The sequence below is a fragment of the Siphateles boraxobius genome, unplaced genomic scaffold (assembly GCF_051911475.1).
Source record: "Siphateles boraxobius isolate OS27281-9 unplaced genomic scaffold, OSU_SipBor_1 32, whole genome shotgun sequence".
Classification (NCBI taxonomy): Eukaryota; Metazoa; Chordata; class Actinopteri; order Cypriniformes; family Leuciscidae; genus Siphateles; species Siphateles boraxobius.
Window position 1 is genome coordinate 3,441,988 of NW_027508942.1, and position 24,943 is coordinate 3,466,930.

Genomic DNA, 24,943 nt, shown 5'->3' on the forward strand with positions numbered 1-24,943 from the left:
GGTAGTAAATTAATAGACGAATGGATGAATGGACTTGGTGCTGGAAACCCAATGCACAGGACAATAGAGACACCAGAATCAAAATATTCATGATTCTGAAGCTGAAAATACAGAATTATTTTAGACGAATATGCTTGCACTGTCACAGACTAGATATTTAAAATAATGTAGGTCATTTTTTTACTGGTAACATAAGACATTTGGCTTTCTCAGGACTCACAAATATTCCCTCATTAAATCATTATATTCAACATTTATATACAGTAATTTAATGTACTGACACTAAAACTCTGAAAACTAGTGTTTTTTCTCACACAGTAATTTTTATTTTTTGGTGAACTACACACAATACATAGTTGCATTTGTGTATTTCGATAAATTTTGGCACGATATATATCGTAACACCCATACTACATTGGTACTTTTTGTTTATTAAATTAGTACTTTTTATTTATTTATTTTTACATATTTTTGGCCTTTTGTTGCTTTATCAGATAGGTCAGTGTAGAGATCAGACAGGAAAGTAAGGGGTGAAGAGAGAGGAATGGGATTCGTAAAGGACCTTGCGCTGGGAATCGAACTACAATCTGCCATGTTGTCGATGTCATGTAACTTGCGTTTCTCAGTTGCGTCGCTTCACAAATTCTCTCCTGTGGAATCAAGGGGTACTAAAGTACTACAGTGTCCATTAGATGTGGACTCTCGGCAGAAGCAACTGGTCATCCAGGTCCCTTTTTTTTTACCTATCGTTTTATGAATACTAATAATTCCACACACTAATTTTTGCTTACTGTGAAGTAGGGAATAATCTTATTCAGACTCAACTTTAACTAGCTTTCTCAGCGAGATCCTCTTCAAACTGTTGCTTTGCCATGACAGTGGTTAAAGACGAAACTGACTGTTGAAGAAGTTTTTGCTAATGTGTGCCATAGCGCCCCTTGTGACAATCCTGAGAATGCAATGTGTACTTGTGTTTTTCATACTGAAAAATGATCATATTTTTGTTGTTTTTCCAAAGACTAAGTGTTTCATCTGTGGAATTGGAAGTGACTACTTTGACTCGACTCCGCATGGCTTCGAAACGCATACGTTGGAGGAGCACAATTTAGCCAACTACATGTAAGTGTATTGTAAATACTTTTGTTTATTGAGAAACCGTACGTGTGTTTCCTTATTTTGAAAGCGTGTCTTTCCCGCCGTGCAGGTTCTTCCTGATGTACTTAATCAATAAAGATGAAACGGAGCACACAGGACAGGTCAGTGTCTTTCTTATTCAAATAAAAAAATAAAATAAACTGTAACAACAACAGAATTAAGTTATCTAAAAGGGCATACATTAGAAATATATATTACAGTACCGTTCAAAAGTTTCAGGTCGGTACGATTTTTTAATGTTTTTGTTCATTTATTTGAAATATAAATATTTTGTAACATTATAAATGTCACTTTTGATCAATTTAATGCATCTTTCCTTGCTGAATAAAATACATTTCTTTTCTTACTGACTTATCTTTTGATATATATATAAAAAAAAAATGTTTTATACTTTTTCTAAATGTAAACTTACAACATTAGATTGAATTTTTCTCTCTTTCTAGGAGTCATACGTATGGAAAATGTATCAGGAGCGATGCTGGGACTTCTTCCCTGCTGGTGACTGTTTCAGGAAGCAGTACGAGGATCAACTTGGCTAACGGCCTGGAAAGTGTGTGTTTGTGTGTAAGAGCATAATTTCTGGAATTAAGTTCAAAGAGAAAATTGTGAAGAATAACCAAAAGAAGAGAACAAGAGATAAATGACTGACTGTAGCCTTGATTTAACTCTCACGACCCTCGTCTTCAGTCAACACATCACACAGATCACACTAACTCGCTTATAATACTGAAAACCTTTTTATTTCCCCCTGTGTTTGTCTAAACAAGAGAAATGAACAAACATTGTTCATTAGAAGAAAGTATTTTAAACTGTATATATACACACTACATGGCCTTTACTTCTCCACTAAGGACTTTTTTAAATCAAATCAAGCCAAAATGAAAAAAACACCCCTTAACAAAGCCTTCCTTTCTGTCCTTTTTGTCTGTCACTATGAATCGAAAAAAATCTCAGTGCCTAATGTTGAAACTTAACAGTACGGTGAGGATTTAAGTATGATATTCTGTAGTGATCTCTTTATGTGTAGAGTTGCTGTCTAGATCTTTTAATTTTAGCGTATATAATATAGCTTTATGTTTATTTATTCACGTACACCACTGAAATATAGCCATATGAGTGGGAGCATCCTGCTCTGTGACTTATATATAGAGCATTTTGACGAATATCTAGCCAGGCTTTTTCCCTGGTAAATGGAGCGAATGGGAGAATGCGTGCAACCGAAATATCTTAATACCATTTTATTCTCAAGAGGAAAGTATCACAACCCACGATTTCTTTCTCGCCTAAGTTTCAGAGAATAACAAATGGTCTCATGAGAAGTTTTAACTTTGTAAAAATGTGAAACCACCAGTTTTGCACTCTAGAGTCTTATAATGGGATCCTGTATCTATGCCAAACACACACTTCCAATGTGTCCTGCTACACAATGCTGATGCTGTATTACCAATTTAGAGAGGTGGAGAGAGTTTGTGGGTCATTTGGTTTTTTTTTTAAACGTCCTCTCCACATTTACAAGACAATGTCCTTTCACTCTGATTATGGAAAGAAGCACTATCATGTCTGTTTGTAATAACATTACACGGTAATTTTGCTATTCTGTCAGCTAAGAACTTGACATGAACTATGCTGTGTCGTTCAGATAGCAAGAGGGCAATTTTAATTTATCCACTTAAATACATAGATGATATATTTTTGTTTGATTAAGATACTCTGAACTCATTGTGTCACAACTGAGTATTTATTATGTACCTTTTTGGTGGGGGGATTTAGGTCAGAGTTTAGTATAAAAGTGGAAAACGAATGTGAGCTAGATTAAGTTAACAGTGCTAACAAGACAAGTTTTTGCCTTTTAGATTTTTATTCTTCTTTTTGGCGAAATTCACTTTATTTTTGTTGAATATAGATGAAGTGTGTAGGCGTAGGTCTCTGATATTTGTGCATCAGACATCTTAAAGCGACTGAAACAAACTCACAACTTGTGTTTTCTGCACATTAGGAGCGTGTGTTGAGGTCTTTTGGTGTGTTTTGCTCTGAGAGCTCACAGAGGGAAGAAATCAACTCACTTGTCTGGATCTGACTGTGTATCAGGCTGAATCCTGTTTCAATGCGCATTAAACAAATTCCAATATTTTAAGAGCACTTCTGGCTGAATTCTATTTTGTTTACCATGAAAGTTACTATTTCTTAACTTTGTGTCTTTTGTGCTTAATCAGTGCTTGCATGTTCTTATATTTTATGGTTTGTTTAGGCCTTACTGTATAATAACTTTTCAAACTACTGTGCAATTAATCGGTATGCATTGTAAATGTGCAATTCTACAGGTATTTACAGAAGTATATGGATAAGTATAGCAGTATCAATATACCAGTAGGTGGCGACAAGTGACTGTCTTTATGAGTGAGTCATTGAATCATTAATTTAACCAATTCGTTTAAACGCACATTCTGAAACAAATCAAGTGACTGTCTTAATGAGCGAGTAATTTAATCATTTACTCACCCTATTCATTTAAACACTGATTCATTCGAACAAATCAAGCAACTATTGCTGAATTCAAAACTAGGGCTGTACGATATTGAAAAAAAAACTGACATTGTGATATTTAGTTTTTCTGCGATATATATTGCGAAATTAAAACAATTTCACTTGATGACTTCAATAGTTCTCTTTGGACAGAATGAATCATTCAAGAATGACAGGTTTTGCAGGGAAGTGCATCTGCATATAAAAAAAGAAGAAAATTACATTTACTCTGAAGACTTTTTAATGTGATCTAGGGCTCATGAGAAAATCATAATTGTTCATTATTTGCCTTGATATTGAAATTGCGATTATTACTTTTGATTTAATAGAATGCTCATTACTTTGAATTGTCTGAAGAAAAACACAAAGGCAACACAACGCAGCAGCATTTTCCATCTCAGAGAATCGGCTCACATGCATAACCATAAGACGTTGCCTTTTGAGTGAACTCAGCGCTGGGTCATGGTGTTGACGCTATGGGAACATTAATACAACTGCATCATGCTGAACAAATGCCAACTCTACCAAGCTGTGAGACCTTGAAGCTTCCATGCTCTACTGAAATACCTGAAAGAAGGAACTCCAGCCATAGAGTCCCAGCTACAGGACACGCGTCCGCCTAGAGTCCCTGAATGCAGAGCTATCCCAGCAAGCAATTTTGAGTTCAAAAGATGTCTAATAGCTAAATGACTGAAGAAATGAAACCAAACACCTTGTAATCACTGTTTACTTGCTTACCTGATGGAATATCATACATCTCGCAAGTTATTTTTGGCAAAAACGACATGTAACCAAAATCATGGTTATTTTGGTTTGAAGTGGGTTACTCATAGCCGGACTATATCGGGTCTGTACGTAGTTAAAGGACAATTCATTTTTGCGTTAACGTTAAAGGACGTAAATAGGCAGGAGCCATTTGGAAAACAGTCTCGACCAGTCGAACCACGAACGCCGTGCTACAGTACGTGCTGGTCGATAGTCAAACCAGTTTGTTCAAACACACTGAATAACAGCATTCTTGCTTGTGTGAAATTGCTCAAGTATATTATTATATACCTCACTACACTAGATATGTCATAAGTCAGGTAATATAATATAAATAATATTATTCAGTGTTGCCAGGTGGTCCTATAACCAAATGCTCAGCATATGAAGTGATTCTGTTTTACATCATATATTTTGGGACATGATGTCTCTGAGTATTATAGCTTATAGTGCTCCTGAAAAAACACATGACTCACTGCTTATTTCCCACTGTATCTCAGGGAAGGGCAAGGCATTGCTGATACCATTCATAGGTCGGTGATTCAGTGGAACATGCTTTTCATTTAGTGATTCATTTGTCGAACAACATTATTCAGCGTCTCTTTTGCAGTTTTGCTCCTGGTTCTACTTTTCAGATGCGCTGGTGCTCATACTGACCTCCACCTCAGTCCACACTTTGCTTTTCAGATCTGCTTTCGCTGAGGGAAGTGAAGGTGTTTGTGAATAAGCATTTGTGTGAATTCTCACCAGTTTTAACTCTTTTGTCAGTTTAACATCCTGGAAATTGAAGGAGATTCTACAGCAAATCCACTTCTGAACATAAAGCTATAAAAACAAACAGTTACTTAATTTTCATAAAATCATATTATAAATGAATACTAATATTACCTAAATTTGTAAATCCGTGTTATCAACAACAGGAATACATTATAACAGAATTACATCAAGAAGAATAAGGAAGGCATTAAAATTCACACATATATTCTTATTTTATTGAATATATAACATGCACGCTTCCTATAGCATTTTAACATTTAGATTTAAGATCAAGATCAGTTTATTTGCTTTATTATAATTTTACAATTAGCATTTATGACAAAAAATACAATACTAAATATAATATTCAAGTTAAAACCATATTATCATAAATAATTATTATAGATTACATTTAAATATTGTCATGGGTTGCTGTAGAAGAAATGGAGGACTCATGAAGTACACAAATAGACCTTTAATCTTTAATAATAAAACAATAAACAGGAGATTTACTCAAAGGAAAAAAACACACACAACCTGAAGTTAAACAATGGTTAAACTTATATACACGGGCAAACAAAGGAGCTGATGATAATTAAACAACACACCTGAACAGAATACTCATTAAACAGACTTAGACAGGTACTGAACAGAAAAACAGGTAAAAAACAAACTCAAAATTTGACAAATATGATATTAAATTATATTATAATAAGTATTAATGACATACAAACAGTAATTCTGTCATATACATACACACTTAATAATAAAACAAAATAATAATAATGTTGATTGAACAGAGACGGATCAGTTTCACCATCCATTTAATAGTTTCATGTCACATTTGTATGACAATCAACCTGCATTAGTCATTTCTATTTGTTGAGCAGCTTGGGTTAAATTGTAATTGTGCATATTTAATCCTAAAACACCTCTTAATCATCTAGGTGTCATCCGCACTATCGTAACCTGGGAGAATTTCCACATTAGTTCTGTTTTTGTACTCATCACACAAAATGTTGCCTATATGTGATTAATATGTGGCTAGTTTTAACTGTCGGGACCCCAGACCATCAGCCACTGCTTCATTCTCTCTCTCTTCTCCTATATAAAAGCTCATAAATGTTCATAATCCTCAATATGAATCAGTATATCCATTTCTTTCCTGTGTAAATCAAAGGTTGTTGAGAAGGGTGTGTTTCATGACTCATGACTAATGAGTAAGAAAGTGTAAAACATCAGCACATGTTTCTCCAGCAAAACATGTTAAAGTTTCTGATATCAGTGAAGCCGGTAAGTTCAAATTTAATGTTTACTAGCATTAAACTGTTAAAACAGTCATGATTTTTATGTAGAACATTTTATTAGAACAAAAATAGAGTAAAAATTGTAAAATATAATTATAATTTAAAATGACTGTTTTCAATGTGAACATATTTTAAAAAGTCATTTATTCCTGTGATCAAAGCTGAATTTTCAGTCTTCAGTGTCACATGATCCTTCAGAAATCCTTTGCTGCTTAAGAAACATTTATTCTTATTCTAACAATTTAAAACAGATGTGTTGCTTAACATTTTTGTGGATAGATTATTAACGTATAATGTTAAAAAAAATATATTTTTGTGACATAAATGTTTATACTTTATTTAATTAATTTAAATTTTATAAATTTGTTTAAAACTCCAAAATTTGAACATGTAATTAGATGTAGAACTACGTATTGGCTAATTCCAGAAATTGTAAAGATGAGAGTAAATAATCACAATGCTTATCAGACCAGAAATGATTGATAGTCAAGTTTAGTTCTCTGAGAATCAGACAAAGAAATGCAGAATGGCTCTTCGACATTGTGGTCTGTCGAGCAGCCTTAAAAGCAAAAGCCTGTTGTCACTTAAGATCACACTTCCTGTATCGCAGGAAACTTGTGCCACAATAATACATCCGTGTGTGTGTGTCTTACAGAACTCTTCGCACGGGTACAATGCGATTTTCATTCCATTTGATTTAATTTTGTTCAATTTTTGTAACGTTAAATTCATGTAGGTCTACACTTTTTTTTAATGCAACAATTATTCTTGCCCTTTTGTGGTTATAACTGCACCTGTGCTGAATCTGGTCTTGTCTTGAGCGGTGTCCTGTGGTCATACAGTGTCGAGTCATTGTTAGACTTACTGTAACACGGTTTGTTGGAAAGCTGAGCAAGCAAGAACATCTTGGGGTGCAGTGTAGTGTAGTTTTTACAAATGCTGTTTAGTTAGTTCAGCCAAAAAATAAAACTATGTCATTATTAAATCACCAACATGTCGTTTCCATCCATTATATGACCTTCTTTATTCTGAGGAGGAAAAACACATAAAATGCTATGCAATTTGCTCAAGCTTTAGACATGTACTTTCCCTCTTTAAACACTGGAGGGAGACAAACAATCCAGATGCATTGGACGATATCGACACAAAAATATAAACCATACAGTAACATAGTCATAATCTAGTTGAATCAAATGACCAAGTTAAATATTCCCTCATATGATTTATATGGCATTTTTATTGAAGAAGAGCTCTTCTGGTAAGTGTTGGGATCACTTATAAGTCACATATTAAACTTTATAACTTTGTTTGTTTAATAACAGCATGCTTGTAATGATCGACATTTATTGACGTGTGTACAGGGTGTGATTTGTAAAAGTATATTATTTTGTGGTTAGGGTAAGCTTAAATATCTTTTAATTAAGAACTGTGTTAAAAAAAACACTGACAGCAGCAGAAGTAGGCTATGCGGAATGTATGTGTGATCAAAACAAGCACATCAGTAGCCTATTTGAGATATGACTATGAGATATTTATATGTAATCATTGCCATGTTCCTGATAGGCTATAAAGTTGTGTATCATATTTTTTTTAATTTCCTCAACAGAACGCAAGTTAACTCTATAAATCTAGCTTGATCATATTTGATACATTATATTATTTAAAGGGATAGTTCACCCAAAAATGTTGTCATCAATTACTCACCCTCAAGTTGTTCCAAGTCTCTATACATTTATTTCTTCTGCTGAACACAATTATGAAGATATTTTGACGAATGTTCGTAACCAAACAGGAAGAAATATAATGGATGTCAATGGTGTCCCAAACTTGCTTTAGCCTACTTGATTATCCACGCAATCTTTAAATATCATGTTAGAAATTTAAGTTTAAAAGGCTGTGATACAACAGACTTGAGGAACAGGCAAGTTTGTATTTATTTCTCAAACATCTCTTTATTGCATTGCATTATATGTTTTGTCCCCCACAATTAAACTACAGAGCTTTGATCATGAAACAAAATATTTAAATATCATCTAGGCTTACTGAGACATAGGCTATTATTAGGAGGTATTGAGTGACAACTCTGTTATAAAAATATCATTAATTTACATTAAGCTATCAAAGTTGTATCTTAACTTTTGGCCATACAAATATCATCTGCACCAAATTGCATATTTTTGCTCAGTTTGGGCCTCTGAATAAAACTGAGGTGTTTTTTTTACTCCTGGAGTGTGAGCACTATTTTTTCTAATATGATATGATATGGGCCATAATAGCTTGACGTATCAAATATGCGTATATTTTGTATAAATATACAATAAACTGTTCCATTTATATAAAAAATATATATATTTCTAACTATTATTCCATATGTCAGGCTTTACAGGGTTAAAGACCTGGGTCAGAGCCACTAGTAGGCGTGGCATTTAAAGGGCTGCGTGAGTGATCGGTACGGTGTGCATGATGGGCCAATCAACATCTCGCAACTCTTCACACTGCAGCAACATCGCAGCGCTCGCGAGCTCCACACGAGCGCGCGTGCGAGGAGTTTTTTGTTCGCCACACACCGGTGACTGGTTAGACGAGAGTCCGATGAAAACCAAAAAGCTGCCGACTGTTCAGAAGTGCTGGCGGGACGATTATAAAGAGGGGAAGACTTCTGTGGATGCAAGAGTTCGTGAGCCGAAAAAGCTGTTTTTAAACGCGAGTTCTTCCGGTAACGTTAATCAACATGCGCCCGAAAACTTGATTCTTCTGAGTTGCGCGACGGACTTTGAGATTCAAGTTTCGGATTCCCAAGGCGGACAGAAAGGAGGACGGGTGGAGGAGAACCATGAGTGTTGCGTCTCGCTGTGGGACATGGAAAGAATGTCAAGAGGAGGTGCCGTGACTCCAGGCAGAGTTTCGGAGGAAAATGTGACCCAGTGCCTGAACACCCCAGACTTTCTTGTAGACTTCAGCTGTTCGTCTCCGTTAGCTAAACACAATATGACCAAAAGCACTTTGAAACCCTCCGTTTCCGATCGGAGGAGTGAAGAAGGGGAGCATAAAGTCTCAATCCCGTTCCCTAGGATTATTCCCAAACTAATAGTCACCCATGATGATCTGGGTCCTGGCCAGGACAGTCCGCGCATCACTGATTTGACGCTGAGCATGGGCGGGTTTTCACTGGACCTGCACCCCGACGAGGACTCGCCCTGCTCGGACAGCGGCTGCGGAGGCTCCCCTGCGCCCTCTCTGTTCCACAGAAAACTCTCCAGCTCCTCTTCTGCTGGATTATCCTCTGCCTCGTCGTTTGAGGAGTCTGAGGATGACTTCACAGGCAGTGACATTGAGCCCACCAGTCTGTCTCCCAGTATGTTCGGCAGTCCTGATGAACTGACAGGGGTAAGTGTCCAGTTTTACCTATTTAAATGCTTTTAGTCTTTATTAAAGGGATTGTTCACCCAAAAATTAAAATTGTCATTATACTCAAGTTGTTTCAAACCTGTTGGACTTTCATTCATCTTTAAAACACAAATTTAGATTTTTTTTTAAATAAAATCTGAGCGATTTCTGTCCCTCCATTGACAGCTACGCAACTACCACTTTGACGTGTCAAAAAGCTAATTAAACTGATCATTAAATTAATCCATGTGAATTGAGCGGTTTAGTCCACAGTTTCTGAAGAGACTTGATTCCTTTATACCATAAACAGATTCAATGTATGCTTTTATTTGCATATAAACATTGATCATAAGGTAAAAATAGAAAAAAGCTCAACCGAACCTGCTTGACGAGCGAGAACAAACCTCATTGGTTCTTGCTGAAGCTCAAACGTGCTGCGTAACACGAGAATGAACCTCATTGGTTCTTGCTGAAGCTGCGCAACACAAGATTGAACCCAGGGTGGGAAATTAACTTTTTTGCCCACCAGCCACAGTGGCTGCTGGATGCCCAATTTTACCAGCCACTTGTATTATCTACCAGCCACTTTTTCTGGAATTCAAATTTATGAATGAGAACTGTGACTTTGATAACATTGACGTCCATTACAAATATGTAATTTGTTTTATCCATTTAATCCACGGTATCGGCTCCTATCCTCGCGGCTGCTAAAACTATCGCTAAACTAAAAAAACGATAGCTATCTAGCCATCACAAAACACAACTTCAAGTTAGTAATTTACTTACTTGCACATCCAAACGTAGTCCCGAAAAGGTCTGCCCTTTTTGCCGATCGCATGGACGTTTCTGAATAGAAATGGTCATATTCATTATTGACTCTATTTTAAGGTTAGTTGTTCCTCTAATGAACAAATTGTTTGCATTTTCGGACGACGCATAGGTTCGACAGTAAGTACAGTGCATGGATTGTTCGACGGGAAGGTAGGCTAACCATTCCCTCGTTTTCCCTTCGTCATCAATGCGCCACTTGTTCGAAAAGTACCTTCACTTTTTATTTACTTCGCCCTCAATAGTTTGTACATTCATATACTAATGACTCCGCGGCGGACCTCTTAACACCGGGTATATGTCGCCACATTTTTTTAATTTTCCTTTCGTCTGTAGGCTACCTCAGCTCAGCTATATGTGTCACGGTCCGTTCAGCGCCGTGTCCGCGCGCTGTGTCCGAGACGCTAAGCGCTGAAAACCAATCAAATTAGTTACTCGACAAAAGTGCATTATTTTTACTTAGCAACAGCATTCTTTGACAAAAGATGTCCAATCCGTTACAAGGAATGTTTTAAAAAGTAACCGATAAAAATATGTTTTACAATCTACCCGCCACTGTGGCTGGTATACAAGGCAAAGTCACCCGCCACTTTGAAAAAGTACCAGCCATTGGCTGGTGGCAGGTGCTAATTTCCCACCCTGATTGAACCTCATTGGTTCTTGCTGAAGCTCAAACGTGCTGCGTAACACGAGAATGAACCTCATTGGTTCTCGCACATCAATCAAGCATCCTTGAGCTTCCATTTACCACATTTGATATCTGCGTTGATGAATGTTTATATGTGAATGAAAGCTTAAATTAAATCTGTTCATCGATCATTTAAAGCGACAATTTTGGCAAGAATCAGACAAAAATTGGTAGTCGTCGTGAAAAAACGACTTAAATATAAAAATGAGTCCTACTTAAGTATGTAAAAAATTTATAAATAAACAATTAAGTTCGACTAACTGAATTTAATATAAATTTAATCTACAATATATTCTCATTTAATTGCAAATATCATGTAACTAAGTGTCTAAAATGTGTTCAGTTTGCAAGTCTATTATCTCAAAGTATATACTTTCCGTAATAATTTACTTTGAGATAATAGACTTGCAAACTGAACACTTTTTGGACGCATAATTACATTAGTGTAGCCTACTTCATTTTCACAAGGGTATGTCTCAAAGGTTAGGTAAGGGCTCTTGATAAGTGTTTGTGCATAATAACTTTATTACCAAATTTATTGTGAGGTCTTGTGCTGCTTATCTACTGCTATTCCTTTAAAAGCATTGATTAGGAGTTGTGCTCGCCAGTAAGGAACTTCTCAGCATTATGTTTATAACTTAGTTGTGTTTGAGTTGTTGTTGATCTACAGTATAGCTTCAGTTGGCATAAAGAATGAAGATTATAAGGATGCTTAACCACTGAGTCACAGTGAAACTTTTTATTAGAAGTACAGCTATTTTTAATCTCATTATCTGTACATCTCCAGCTTTTGTTTTGTGAAAGTGGTGTCTCTAATGTATGTTGACATGAACCTGTCATTTTATATATATGTAAATCGTCTGGCTTTTAGAAATCATCAAAAAGGTTACTGAAATATCAGTTTCATTCTTTCTGACAAAGAATTTCTAGTCTGGCAAACGTTTCGGTTTCAGGCTCGTGTTGCTAATATATTAGTTGGCTCTTGGAACAGTTGACGGGTGAAACCCATGGGAGGGATGATTTTTTTTTTCTGTGGAAAGTTGGTAACTACACACTAAATATATTTGCCTTTTAGGTGTTAGAGACAAAAGTGAGTAAGATAAACCTAATGTAAATGGGGATGTTTTTAAAGTATGAGCGAAACTCTGAAGACGAAGAATAGAAACTCTTATAGTTTCTGGAAACAAACAAAAAATAGAATTGTGACATTATTTCCAAAGGTCACTGATTGATTTAATGCGACTAACGGAGGAGTGAGACTCATTGTAATGATACCAGAGACTCCAGCTGGAAAAAACCCCAAATCCCGTGTGTCTTGTTGTCTGACGCTTCAATCTTGGTTAGACAATGTGCTCAGTCAGTTTTGGTCAGGATGGATAATCCGTCTGATCTGAAACTGGCTGGTGTTGACTTGCTGAAGCTTTGAGGGACTTCATATCTCTGATGAGACGTTTGTTTACCTTGATCTGAACCGAAACTCTCGTCCACTGACTGACCGAGCGTTCAGCGCGCTGACTCTGAGTGGGCTGGACATAAAAAGGTTGTCTGTTACTGAACCTCAAGTGCTAAAGCATGACGCGAGCAACACCAAGGTCACGGGCTTGATTTCCAGGAACAAACATTCTGATCAATTCTACACTACTTTTGAATGCGCTTTGAGTCAGTTTGAATAAAATAATGGTCTTGCAGTGACTGATATGCGTCTACAGGGTTGCTTTTTATGTCTGAAAAAGACTATGACCAGCGTCTGCAAAAACAGGACTGATATTATGCATTACTTGCACATGTGGGCGTTTCATCAGCAGTTCTGTGCTAATCTTCAGTTTCCCACTCAATCTCCCAGTATCCAAATAATTACAGCTAGTTTTGTTCATGTCTGGCTGATGCGTGAATCAGGATGAATCAGTCAGGAAGTTCACTGCCTCCTCATAATCTTTCCATCTTTCCCGCACTGATTGTTTTCCCGGATCTTTTTTGTTTTCTTTATACGTACATTACCCTTGATACTTTGTAATGTTTTTTTTTTCTTTGTAAAGTCTCTAATTCTCACCAAGGCTGCATTTGTTTGATCAAAAATACAGTATACTATGTAATAAAATACAGTTATATTGTGAAATATTATTACAGTTTAAAGTAACTATGGTAGTATATTTAAAAAAAATGTATTAATGTGATCAAAGCTGAATTTTCAGCATCATTACTCCAGTCTTCAGTGTCACATGATCCTTCAGAAATCATTCTAATATGATGATTTGATGCTCAAGAAACATTTCTGATTATTATCAATGTTGAAAACAGTTGTGCTGCTTAAACCATGATGCATGTTTTCTGAATTCTTTGATCAAGAACAACATTTGTTTTAAATAGAATTTTTTTAGTAACACTTTAGTTTAGGCTCCTCTACTCACTATTAACTAGTTGCTTATAGCATGCACATTACTGGGATATATTGGCTGTTTATTAGTACTTATAAAGCCCATATTAAAGCCTTATTCTGCATGATCATATTCTACATCCCTTTACCTAAACTTAACTACCTTACTAACTACTATTGATAAGCAGTAATTAGGATTTTATTGGAGCAAAAGTCATAGTTAATAGTTAGTTAATGGTGAGAATTGGACTTTAATCTAAAGTGTGACCGAAAATTCTTGTAACAAAGTAAAAGACTTTTTGTGTCACTTTTGCTCAATTTAATGCATCCTTGCACTTTTGAACTATGCGCTAGTCTTTCATATCTTCTCACATAATAAAATAATTCCAAGTCAAAACAAATAAAGGGCAACAAAATATTTATAAGGCGCCTTGTAATAAGCCCCAAAAGTTCCTCATCACCCTGTCAGGGTTTATTTTGTATGTTATCTTTACAAGTCTTTACAAGCTGCATATACAAATGTGTTGTCTTTTAATGGATGAGCCAAAAGCAAGTGTGTTGCATCTACAGCTGCTGACATCCACAGGCCTGTGCACACACACACACACACACACACACACACACGTTCTGATGCCATCGTTTAACCATCGCTCACACTGTCATGGAAAACTCAGTTGTGGGCGGTTCCTTTGTCGCCAAGTAACCATGAATCCATATATGGTGTTGCTTCACATTTCTGTTTCTACATCTCTTTCTTAATCTGTGTCACACCTCACTTCACTGATCATGATGCTGTGTGTGTGTGTGTGTGTGTGTGTGTGAATTAGGCTACTTTTTTGTCATGCTTGAAGGTATCTCGCATCACAGCATGTGATGACGTAAACCGTTCATAAGCTTGCTTAACCACTTCTCAGACAAAGCCAAACACTCCATACAACTTGAAAACCGTTTACAGGAAGAATGTAAGACATTCGTCACTCTGGCTCTTTTGCTTTCTCAGGGTGTGAAGCAGTTGGACAGGTTTATCTCTATTGTGCTTATAATGCTTTAAGAGCTTCTTAGAGAGAGAGAGAGAGACCAGAAGATCGAGAGGGAAAGAGAGAAGTGGAAAATGGATATCTGCAGTGACGGAGGAGGTGGTGATGGGGTGGGTGGGGTTTTTACAGCGTGTTTAAACACAAACAGACCAGAAAAGCACATTTATTACATTAGTTGCTGTCATTATTAGATTTGTAAAATAAGTAATTTAATAAGTACTATTAAAATGATTTATTGAATGTCTTTTACATGATTTGCATTATTGCATCTTTATGTCTGGAGAACAAGGAGAAGATCCATGAAGTCCGATGGGAATTTTCTTTTAAAGCAGCATATAACTCGTGATTGACAGATGAGAAAGGATGGACTGCTGTCAAGCGTGCAGCAGGACATTTATATCCGTTCCCTTCAGTTGTTATTGTAAATTGAAACTAAAAACAATTAATAACTCTTTCCCCGCCATTGACGGAAATTTCCGGCTTTCCGTGTTTTCACTGTTATACAGTAGGGGGCGCTGTTACACATCTTCTGAAAGAGTGCAGAATCGCCGGACCAAAACACAGGCGAAGAAGTAGTAGAAACAAGCCAAGAAGCGATAGCATATGTAATCGGATGCATATGTAAAATAATGCGATCATTAACTTCAAACCGCATATAAATCAAATCTGCCGAATGTCGACTCAGGACGAGCTGCGGGACTGTGAAGTTTTGAGTGTGTTCACGGACTCGATCTACGTTTTGATCATCGTTCTGAATCCCAACCAGACGTAGTTTTTGACAAAAACCCTATTTTCTCAGCTTTTTGCTTAAAATGTTGCTTTATTTAATTAAACTTACCCAGTGTTGATAAAAAAAATAGAATGCTTGAAGCTAGAATAAAACTTTTTTTTTTTTAAAGCAGAGGTTTTTTGTTGTTGATATATTGCATGTTCAGATATTCTTGCAACAAAATATTCTAGGAGCCATTAAATGTTTGTGAAAATGATCAAAAATACTGGTGGTGGCTGGCAAACTATTTTTAAAACGCTGGCAGGGAAAGAGTTATAAATCGTTCTCGGCAATTGAAATAAATATGAAATAAAACAAATGTTCATTTGAGCTCTCTATTTATATAACTGGTTGCCTTTAAGACAGAACAGCCAAAAGCATAACAATGTTCTAATTCTATCATGAGATTGTTTACATGTTCTTTTACACATTTCATTATAAGCTTGTCAGTGTTTAGCAAGAAGGGAGTGAATGAGGCAGGAGGAGTGCATTTATGCTCCATGAGAGCTAGTGAAAGAAGATGGATTAGGATCAGAGAGTGAGATAAGAGTGTGTGGGGAACATATGAGAAGCAGAACGCATTGACTGACGAGTGAGACAAAGGACTGATGCGTTTAGAGAGACAGTTGAGCAGGAGTCCATGTGAGTGAGAGACCTAGAATTAACATGGAGAGAGAGAGTGAGTGTCTCAGTGCTCCATACACGTGTGTGTGTGTGTGTGTGTGGCGCCTCAGTCTGTTTCCCGGATGCGTGTGTGGTTGCAGGGCAGTGCGGGAGTCGTGGGTCTCTGCACGCTTGTGTGTGTGTGTGTTTTAAATGTGTGTTAGTGCATGCTTGTTTTTACCCAGTGTCTGTCTGCTGTCTTGCTTGCCAGGTAAGAGACATTCTCACACACGTGCGCGCACACACACCTCACACTGGTGTGTTGATTTGGAAAAAGGGACAATGACAAATAAGATTGTCCATGTTACAGGAAAGGAATAATAGTGCTATTCTTTGTTGATATGTGTTCATTGTATTCATATTCGATTCATGTTTTGAATCTTTTACATTATTTTCAAGGAAAGTAAATAGTAATAACATTTTCTTTAGGTCTTGAACACATGTATATGTATGTGTGTATATATATATATATATATATATATATATATATATTTCTTTTATTATTATTATTTCTTTTTTTACAAATATCATGAATTCATATCTATGTCATTAAGGATTTGAGGAGTTGCACCACATGACATTTTATGACCTAAACCAATCTTTTTCAAATAATGAAACTGTTTTATTATTATGCATTTCTTTCCTTTCTGTGAGAGATACACTACATGTTTAAAGTTTGGATTCAGAATAAAAATAAAAATAAACTTTTATTCAGTAAGGATGCATTAAGTTGATCAAAAGTTACATTTAAAGCAGCAGTAACCTGACAAATGAGCCGGGAATATTAAACCGTGTGTGTGCGTGTCCTTGAGATAAGTCAGACATGAAGATACAGCGGCTCTGTTTGTCCAGGGTGGGTGTGACCTTTGACCCAGGAGTGGATCTCATTGTGACGCTCCACAAGGCTCGGCCATTATCACCATGACAGCAGTTTATATTTCAGAACGATCAGGATAGGAGCAGCAGTCGTGAATCAGTAGCTTGTCCTGCAATTACAATTGAGATACGAGGCATTGCGAGCATTAAACATAATGTTGTCATTGTTTAACAATGGTGGATATGATGTTTGACTTTTCACTATAGATATCAGGCAGAAAATGTTTTGGGAACATGGTGCCTGTTTTGAAAGTGAAATGAAATGTCATCCCTCTCTCCTGAAGTTTGAAGGAGTGTGTGTGACTAGGCAGAAGGACAGGAGGAAGACAGGTCTTTTATGAGGTGTCGTCTGTCCCCTGTTGGCTATAGTGTCGTCAAAGGGGGTCAGGAACAGAGAGGACAGACTGAATTACATCTAAGTGTGGAGAACGAGCTGTCGACTCGACAGAGCACATGTTGAAAGAGGGGGATGGTTTGGAAGAAGGGAATGAATGTATGAATTGTACTGGGGAATAAAGAAAAGAGAAAGAGACCTGAAAGTGAGACCATAAGTGAAGCATCTTTTTAAGGCAATACAAAATCATTTTTAACTACAAAAATGTGTTGCTGTAGTTATAACATTATTATTTAAATCTAAAACCTTGTTTATTTTCAGGTTTAAATGAGAAAAAAAGTACCATATTTTCAATGTGGTGTCATACTATTAAGTAGGTCAGGTTCTGAAAAGATTATTCTGGAAACTGTTCGTTCCGGGCAGGGATTATGTTTTTTCCGTATTCCTGTCAAAGCAAGTGGAGAAAAAAGATAAAGAGAAAAACATCTAAGGAGTTATGATAGGAAGCTGTCAGTGATTGTGAATGTGAAAGTTGAAAAGACATCCTAGCACTCCTACAAACAGCTGAGTTATGTCATTTCCCGCACTCACACATTCCTCATCGATCAGAGCTTTATAATCGATAACCTGTAATCTGTAGAGCGTGTGCGTCACGGCTGCCGTGTCGACCTTGTGTCGCTGATAAAGTCGTCTCTCTGGACCTTTAGTTCCCATGCCTGAGAAGAAAGGTGTCAGTGTTTTTACGGAAACTCAAAATGAAGGGTGTTTTGATTAGGAATTTTGGGGCCGATTATGATCACTGGAAGCATGATTGGCCGATACGATCATTGATGCCGATACGATCATTGATGCCGATTACCAAAATAAATAATTATATTCTTAACAACAATGTATTTTAGGCATAAAAAAAATAAGAGATGAGAAAGTCTCATGAATTGACTATTTATTTATTGGCAAACAACAAGTGCAGCTTATTCCATTCGCTCTCTTAGAGGTAATTAGGAACAGCTTTTAGTTTAACAAATATAGCGTTCCTTTAAAAGAAAATAAATTTTGAAAACGGAACAGTCTTTATCAACTGTAATCAAAGCAATCAAATGTAAAACACTACATAGTCTTCACTGTGTAAATTAAATGTATATATTAATCGGAAGTAATTAAGAGTAATTTTCTCTGTCTTTTGTTTGATTAACATTAATGACACAGGTGGCAGCAGGAATATTAGGCTGCTGTCACTTTAAGACCACATGCATGAATCCAATATACTGTTACACGTGTGATTTCTTTCCCAACTGTTTATGATCACTTGAGACATAATGAACGTGTTTAAGCGAATACTCACCAAGCCAGGCATTTTGAAACATTTCTGTGTGTTTTTAACCATTTAGGTTCAAAGTTCACTTTGCTTGTGCGTGTTCCACTCCGTCTTGGAGAGCCCACAGAAACACTTTGGCGGCTTATGGCAATTTTAATAACTTTAATTGTCAAGCACATCCTGTAGTTTAGCAACAGTAGACTGTATTTTACGCCAATCACTGATTTGGACGTTAAGTTTTGGCTTTTAGGGAGGAACGAAAGCACACCGTTGTGAAGGAAAGAAATGCACTAGAATCACAGCCCTAGTTTTTGCAATGTCTCTGAATAATTATTGTCCTATATTATTCAGACACCTGGTAGAACTGCCAGACCAGTCAAAATTGTCTCACGAGTTTTGCGTCATCTGATTGGCCTTTATAGAGACCCTGGCGCCCGACCAATCAGAGCACTCTTACACAAAATGTTTGTTTAGAGAAAACAGATGTGGTTGAAGTGGGATGAGGAGAAAATAATTTATATGATCTTTGATTTCAGGCTAAATCGTGGAGGAAGTTGAAGACCATGGTGCATTGCTCTCCATTTGCGGTTTCCTTTAAGAAACATTATCCTTGGATTCAGCTCGCAGGCCATGCAGGTAAAAACTCATTTTCATTTCATTGCTGAATGAATGGAGGAGATAAATGCATCGGAAGCATCATTTTGGCCTGATGAAATGAACAGCGTTTTTGCCTCTCTGTGTGTAGGTAGTTTCCAGGCAGGCGAGTATGGGAAACTGTTGAAGAAGTATTGTGAATGTGAACATCAGTGTCTCGAGAAGCTGATGAATGACAACCTCCGGCCATTTGTACCTGGTTATTATGGTGTCGTGCAGCAGAATAACAAGGATTACAACCTGATGGATGATCTGCTGACCGACTTTGACTCCCCTTCAATCATGGATTGCAAGATGGGAAGCAGGTGAGAAGGAGAAACATAGGGAAAAGAATAAAGAGATTATACAAATAAGCTTATTTGTTAAAACCTCCCAACTCCAAACCAGCCCTAACCAAACCAACTAGATGGCTCTGTGAGCTTGGCGTCAGAAATGAACGAGGGTTGTGATTGATGGCTTAATTTCTTTTACCTCAGGACATACCTGGAGGAAGAGCTGGTGAAGGCCCGTGAGCGTCCTCGTCTCCGGAAGGACATGTATGATAAAATGGTGTCTGTGGACCCGGAAGCGCCCAGTCCAGAGGAGAGAGCCCAGCAAGCCGTTCTCAAACCTCGATATATGCAGTGGAGGGAGACGCTGAGCTCAACCGCCACGCTCGGCTTCCGCATAGAGGGCATCAAGGTGGGAGCTTAGCTGATCAAATACAGATATAACTTGATCTGGTCACTCAGGATGAGCTTTGTTCATTCTTAATCCTGAAAAAAATGTATAATGGTTTCCTCAAAAACACTGTTTTCAACATTGATAATAAGAAATGCTTCTTGAGTGGCAAGTCAGCATATTATACTGATTTCTGAAGGATCATATGACATTGAAGACTGGAGTGATGGTGCTTTTCATTAACGTTGCGTTTCATTTTAGAAAGCAGATGGCACATGCAACACCAGCTTTAAAAAAACCAAACATAAGGAGCAGGTGACGAAGGCCTTGGTGGACTTTGTGGATGGAAACACACAGTTATTGGTATGTTGTTTCACTGTTTTAACTCTGCACTGAAGGTTTTTATTCATTAGCTTTAGCCAATGGCTTTCATGATTTATTTTAGTATTATATTTGTGAAAATGCAAAAGAAAACAAACTACAACAGCAGCCACAAAAAAAAAGAACCTATTTAATTTGTAATGTTGATTTCTGAGGGAAGTTATTTCACTTAAGGACTTACTTAGAAAGATTATGCCTCATCATATTATTTATAGGATATTTGTATTTTTGTAATTGAATTTCTGCCATGAAAATAGCCTTTGATGCTGACATGAATAAAACGATCTATCTAACTGTCTTCCCGAGGGGTTTTTGGTGAATTTCTGTGAAGGGCAGTTCTGATAATGACAAAGGCTTTTCTAAATGACAAGAGCCCCTGCTGCATTATTATTGTAGTCAACTACAATATAGTACTATATTAAATATTTAATAAACAACTATGTTTCTATATTTAAAAAAACAAACACAAGAAAAAAATTTTTTTCATTAAAATGCATGTTCCATTGGACAAATATAGGAACTAATATTTATTGCTTTATTTTATTATTATTATTAATATTAATATTATTGTTTTTTGTTCAAGTAATTTTCATAACTTACATATAGATCTTTATGTAAACGTACAAAACTTTTTACGTTACGGAAATTACGGAAATGTTTTTTTTTTTTTTAACAAGAGTGGGACTAAATGGGAGTAAAATTATCATTCAGATTTCTTCAGTTTCGTTCATTTATATGTTTGCAGTTATGAATCTCTCTGACATTGTAAAAAAGTGTTACCAATTTATTAGTGTCTTTGGTTGCACTTTATTTCACAGTATGTGCAGTTGTACTTACAGCATACTTACCCTAAGAAAGTACTGAGTAATATGAGGTAACTGCAGGTTTATGGATAGGTTCAGGGTTATTACGTAGTTATTATTAAACAATTAGTAAATGTGGAACAGGACTGTAAAATAAAGTGCTACCGTGTCTTTGTTACACATGCACTTGCTATGGTAATAACAGAAAATGATGTATAATTGCATGGACTATGGTAATAACAGTAAAGTATGTATAATTGCATGCAACTAACTCTAAACCAAACTTTAATCCTAAACCTATAGTAAGTGCATGTAGTTCATTTATATTACACCGTACTTAAACTGTATCAAGGAAACCTTAAAAAAAAAAGTATAATCAATACATTCTGCCATAGTATGTTTCCGACTGTAACTTTTCTATATATATATATATATATAATTTTTTTTGTACTGTACAAGTTAAAGGTGCAGTAAGCGATTTCTGAAAAACACTGTTTCTTTATCATAGCTGAAGTGAAACAAAATAAAGCTTTGTGAAAAATAAAGCGAGGTCTCTCCAGATCTGGAAAGCTTTTCTAATATCAATGTGGGTCCTAAAGCTCTTGCCCGATCATAACCCTTCTTTGTCCAGTGATATTCCTCTGAGCTTTTGACTTTTGTAATGTCTCTCAGCCATCTTTCAACAGCAATCGCTTACTGCCCCTTGAATGGGTGTTCCCTGCAATATTGCTATGTTGTGTATTTTTGCACAGCTGGAAGGCTGTATTAACCCATCAGAATCCAGGAGATGTGGTGATGTATAATTAGAGCTGTGTGTGGTTCTGTTTTTTCAGAGGAGTTATCTTCAGAGACTGGAGGAGCTGCGCAGTGCTCTAGAGACGTCAGAGTTTTTCAGGACACACGAGGTGAGGAATCTGTTCTTTGCATGTTATGAAATCCTTTCCTGCCTGAGCCAAATCATTGTCTTCTCTGGAACAAAACAAATCATGACTCATAAGCTCCAACCTTCACCCTGTTTTCTCAGGTGGTTGGGAGTTCTTTGCTGTTCGTGCACGATGCTTCAGGCCTGGCCCGAGTCTGGATGATTGACTTTGGTAAGACCATCCCACTGCCACCACCCCAAACCCTGGACCACCGAACGCCCTGGGCCGAAGGAACCCGGGAGGACGGGTACCTGTGGGGTCTGGACAACCTCATTCAGATCTTTGGTGACATGTTGCAGGACTCGACCCCTGCCGCACCCTGATGGATGCACCCAACATGCTTCAGCCCGAAGGAGCACGTGTAGGAACACGCTGATGGATAATAGGAGGCTCACAGCAGGATATCAGTCCTGAGAAGAGTGCTCTTGTGCTGAGGGAGTGACAGAAAGCCAACAAAGCACGAGTGGAAAAACTCAAGCTGATTTTGTTGACTCGTGCTCCACAAACTCACGTTCCTCATTCCTTTTTTGGTCATGTGGTCCTGCAGATACACAAAAGCTCCACAACAGTCAAGATACACTGACTCTGAAACCAAACAGACAGTGAGGAGCAACAGATGAGAAGAAACTATCAGGGCGCACAAACCATGATTTTTTTTTTTTAAAGTTCACTTGTCTTTTTTTCTCTTTTTTACCTACAGGTGATGATGATAACACTATTACAATAGAATGTGCTTTGGTTTATTTGTTTGTTTTTGTAAACGTTTTTTTTTCCTTGTAAATTTCTCTTTGGGGTTTCACAGTTATGTAAATAGTGCTTATTTAATTTTAATTTTACTTTTTTCTTTGATTTTATTTCCATAATCTAACTAGTACCTCGTTTATTTCTGAAAGGTGATACAGGCAGATTGCAAATCTTAATGGTGTATGATATTTCCATTATTTAACCTTTTAAACAGTTCAGAAGAACTTTAATTAGTTAAAACCATTAACAGATCGGTCAGGGGTAAAGTCGTAGAGTTTGTCTCAAACATTTTTGAATTCAACTAACCGCCCACATCGTGGATCGTTATAATCTAACAAGATTGTGTTTCTTCTTCTTCTTAACTGATCAGAATTAGATGCAGTGTTTCTTAAAAATAGCCACAGTTACAAAGATGCATAACAAGCTAACAAGTATAATAGATATTTATATACACGTGTTGATGGAATAGTTTGATCAGTTTGTTCACTCTTGGTTCATTAGTTTTTAAGGCTGACCTGTTAGTCATATAGTTTAGTTTCTAGGTTAGCCTAAAAGGGGTTTGGAAAGTCAACCTTCTTTATCTGCCCAAACAACCATTAACCTGATTTTATTTTTCTTTAAATAGAAATAGAATATTTTTTGAGCTTTAGTACTGGTACCCACACCAGAATGACCTCCGACCTTCAGCTCTTTCCACATCATTAAAAGTTCAGCTTTATAGTGTTCATGACATTTTGCATGCATGAATATGAATATCTGACAGATTATCATACTGAGTGGTTGATTTTGCAAACTGTGGTGGAAACTTTCTTTTTCTGCACATAACCAGATTATACGAGTTCTGGCCACTGATGTCATCTTTAGTTCTCAAATTAGGTGCTGTGGTCATCTTAAAAAAAGACACCAAACTTTTTCCATCATCACTTCATGTTTGCTTCAGGTTCTAACTCTGAAATATTTAAATATAATCAGTTAATATCCTCCTCAAGGTCACAAACATGGTGTTAAAGTGATTACCTCACCTGGATGATGTTAGTTTACGGAACGTGATGTTCTACCACTGTGTGTGCGTGTGTGTGTGTGTGTGTTTATCTTACAGCTTCAGAGATTGTATTTTCCACCCTGAACGGGCCCGCACACGGCCTGTCAGCATTCCCCCATCTGACTAAACTACTGATCTAAAGTGTCACACCACATTCCTCTCGAGATCCACTGCCTTGTTTACAGATTATGTAAAGTATTATGTGTTGTTCAATGTGTTGAAATTGGTTTCCTACAACCATACAGAGTGTTTTTAATGACATGTTTTAAATTGGAAAGGGAACTGGATGGTGCACTGCCGTTTTGAATCTTCTCAGCCCATTTAATAGTTTAGACGGCAGTTTAATTGCAATAGGGACATGCGGAGCATTTGTACCCACATCTCCTTCAATCATTGTTGTTGTGAAAGCCAATACAATAAACTGGAACCATTACTGTTTCATACACTTTATTTGTCCTGTTCACTTTCTGATTCACCACTACAGCAATACAGTAAGGACTGGGCTGAGTATGTATTTTTTGTGTTTTTTTTCAAGAAATAACTTTTATTCACAAAGGATACATTAAATTGATCTAAAATGACAGTTAAGACCTTGTTACAAAAAATTTAAATAAATCCTGTTATTTTGAGCTTTTTAATTAAAGAATCATTTTTCTGGAAAACAAATTATCATAGTTTCCACAAAAAATAAGTAGCACAACTGTTTTGGCCATTGATAATGATCATAAATGTTTCTTGAGCCGTAAATCAGCATATTAAAACGATTTCTGAAGGATCATGTGACACTGAAGACTGGAGTAATTATGCTGAAAATTACATTTCGAAATGTACTAAAAAACAATGCATTTAAATTGTAATAATATTTCACATTGTTTTACTTTACTGTATTTTTTTTATAAAATAAATGCAGCCTTGGTGAGAATGAGAGAGACATTCCAAAACATTAAAAAATCTTGAAT

At 36.6% G+C, this 24,943-nt stretch overlaps 2 protein-coding genes across 18 annotated transcripts in view; both read left to right on the plus strand.

Moving 5' to 3' along the window:
* Nucleotides 1-3,294, plus strand: part of ryr1b (ryanodine receptor 1b (skeletal)) — a 112,264-nt gene extending 108,970 nt beyond the window's left edge. For all 16 annotated transcript variants that reach the window (XM_077194556.1, XM_077194558.1, XM_077194561.1 and 13 more), the window contains 3 exons: nucleotides 1,019-1,119; nucleotides 1,205-1,256; nucleotides 1,599-3,294. In XM_077194556.1, coding sequence (XP_077050671.1) covers nucleotides 1,019-1,119; nucleotides 1,205-1,256; nucleotides 1,599-1,694 — 249 coding nt within the window. In that variant the 3' untranslated portion in view covers nucleotides 1,695-3,294. The remainder of the gene's footprint in view (nucleotides 1-1,018; nucleotides 1,120-1,204; nucleotides 1,257-1,598) is intronic.
* A 3,114-nt stretch (nucleotides 3,295-6,408) lies between these two features.
* itpkcb (inositol-trisphosphate 3-kinase Cb) lies at nucleotides 6,409-24,429 on the plus strand. Of its 2 annotated transcripts, none has more exons than XM_077194582.1 (8): nucleotides 6,409-6,492; nucleotides 8,884-9,893; nucleotides 19,314-19,413; nucleotides 19,523-19,736; nucleotides 19,908-20,112; nucleotides 20,353-20,454; nucleotides 22,109-22,180; nucleotides 22,300-24,429. In XM_077194582.1, the coding sequence occupies exons 2-8, from the start codon at nucleotides 8,967-8,969 to the stop codon at nucleotides 22,519-22,521; spliced, it is 1,842 nt and encodes a 613-aa protein (XP_077050697.1). In that variant the 5' UTR covers nucleotides 6,409-6,492; nucleotides 8,884-8,966; the 3' UTR covers nucleotides 22,522-24,429. The 2 variants fall into 2 exon arrangements, with proteins under 2 accessions (XP_077050697.1, XP_077050698.1); XM_077194583.1 differs by lacking the exon at nucleotides 6,409-6,492 and adding an exon at nucleotides 7,635-7,764.
* The last annotated feature ends 514 nt before the right edge of the window (nucleotides 24,430-24,943 follow it).

Coding starts and splice junctions, on each gene's coding strand:
- itpkcb (XM_077194582.1), top strand. CDS start 8,967: ATGATGGGCCAATCAACATCTCGCAACTCTTCACACTGCAGCAACATC. Junction 9,894..19,313: donor GTCCTGATGAACTGACAGGG/GTAAGTGTCCAG, acceptor CTTTGATTTCAG/GCTAAATCGTGGAGGAAGTT. Junction 22,181..22,299: donor AGTTTTTCAGGACACACGAG/GTGAGGAATCTG, acceptor CTGTTTTCTCAG/GTGGTTGGGAGTTCTTTGCT.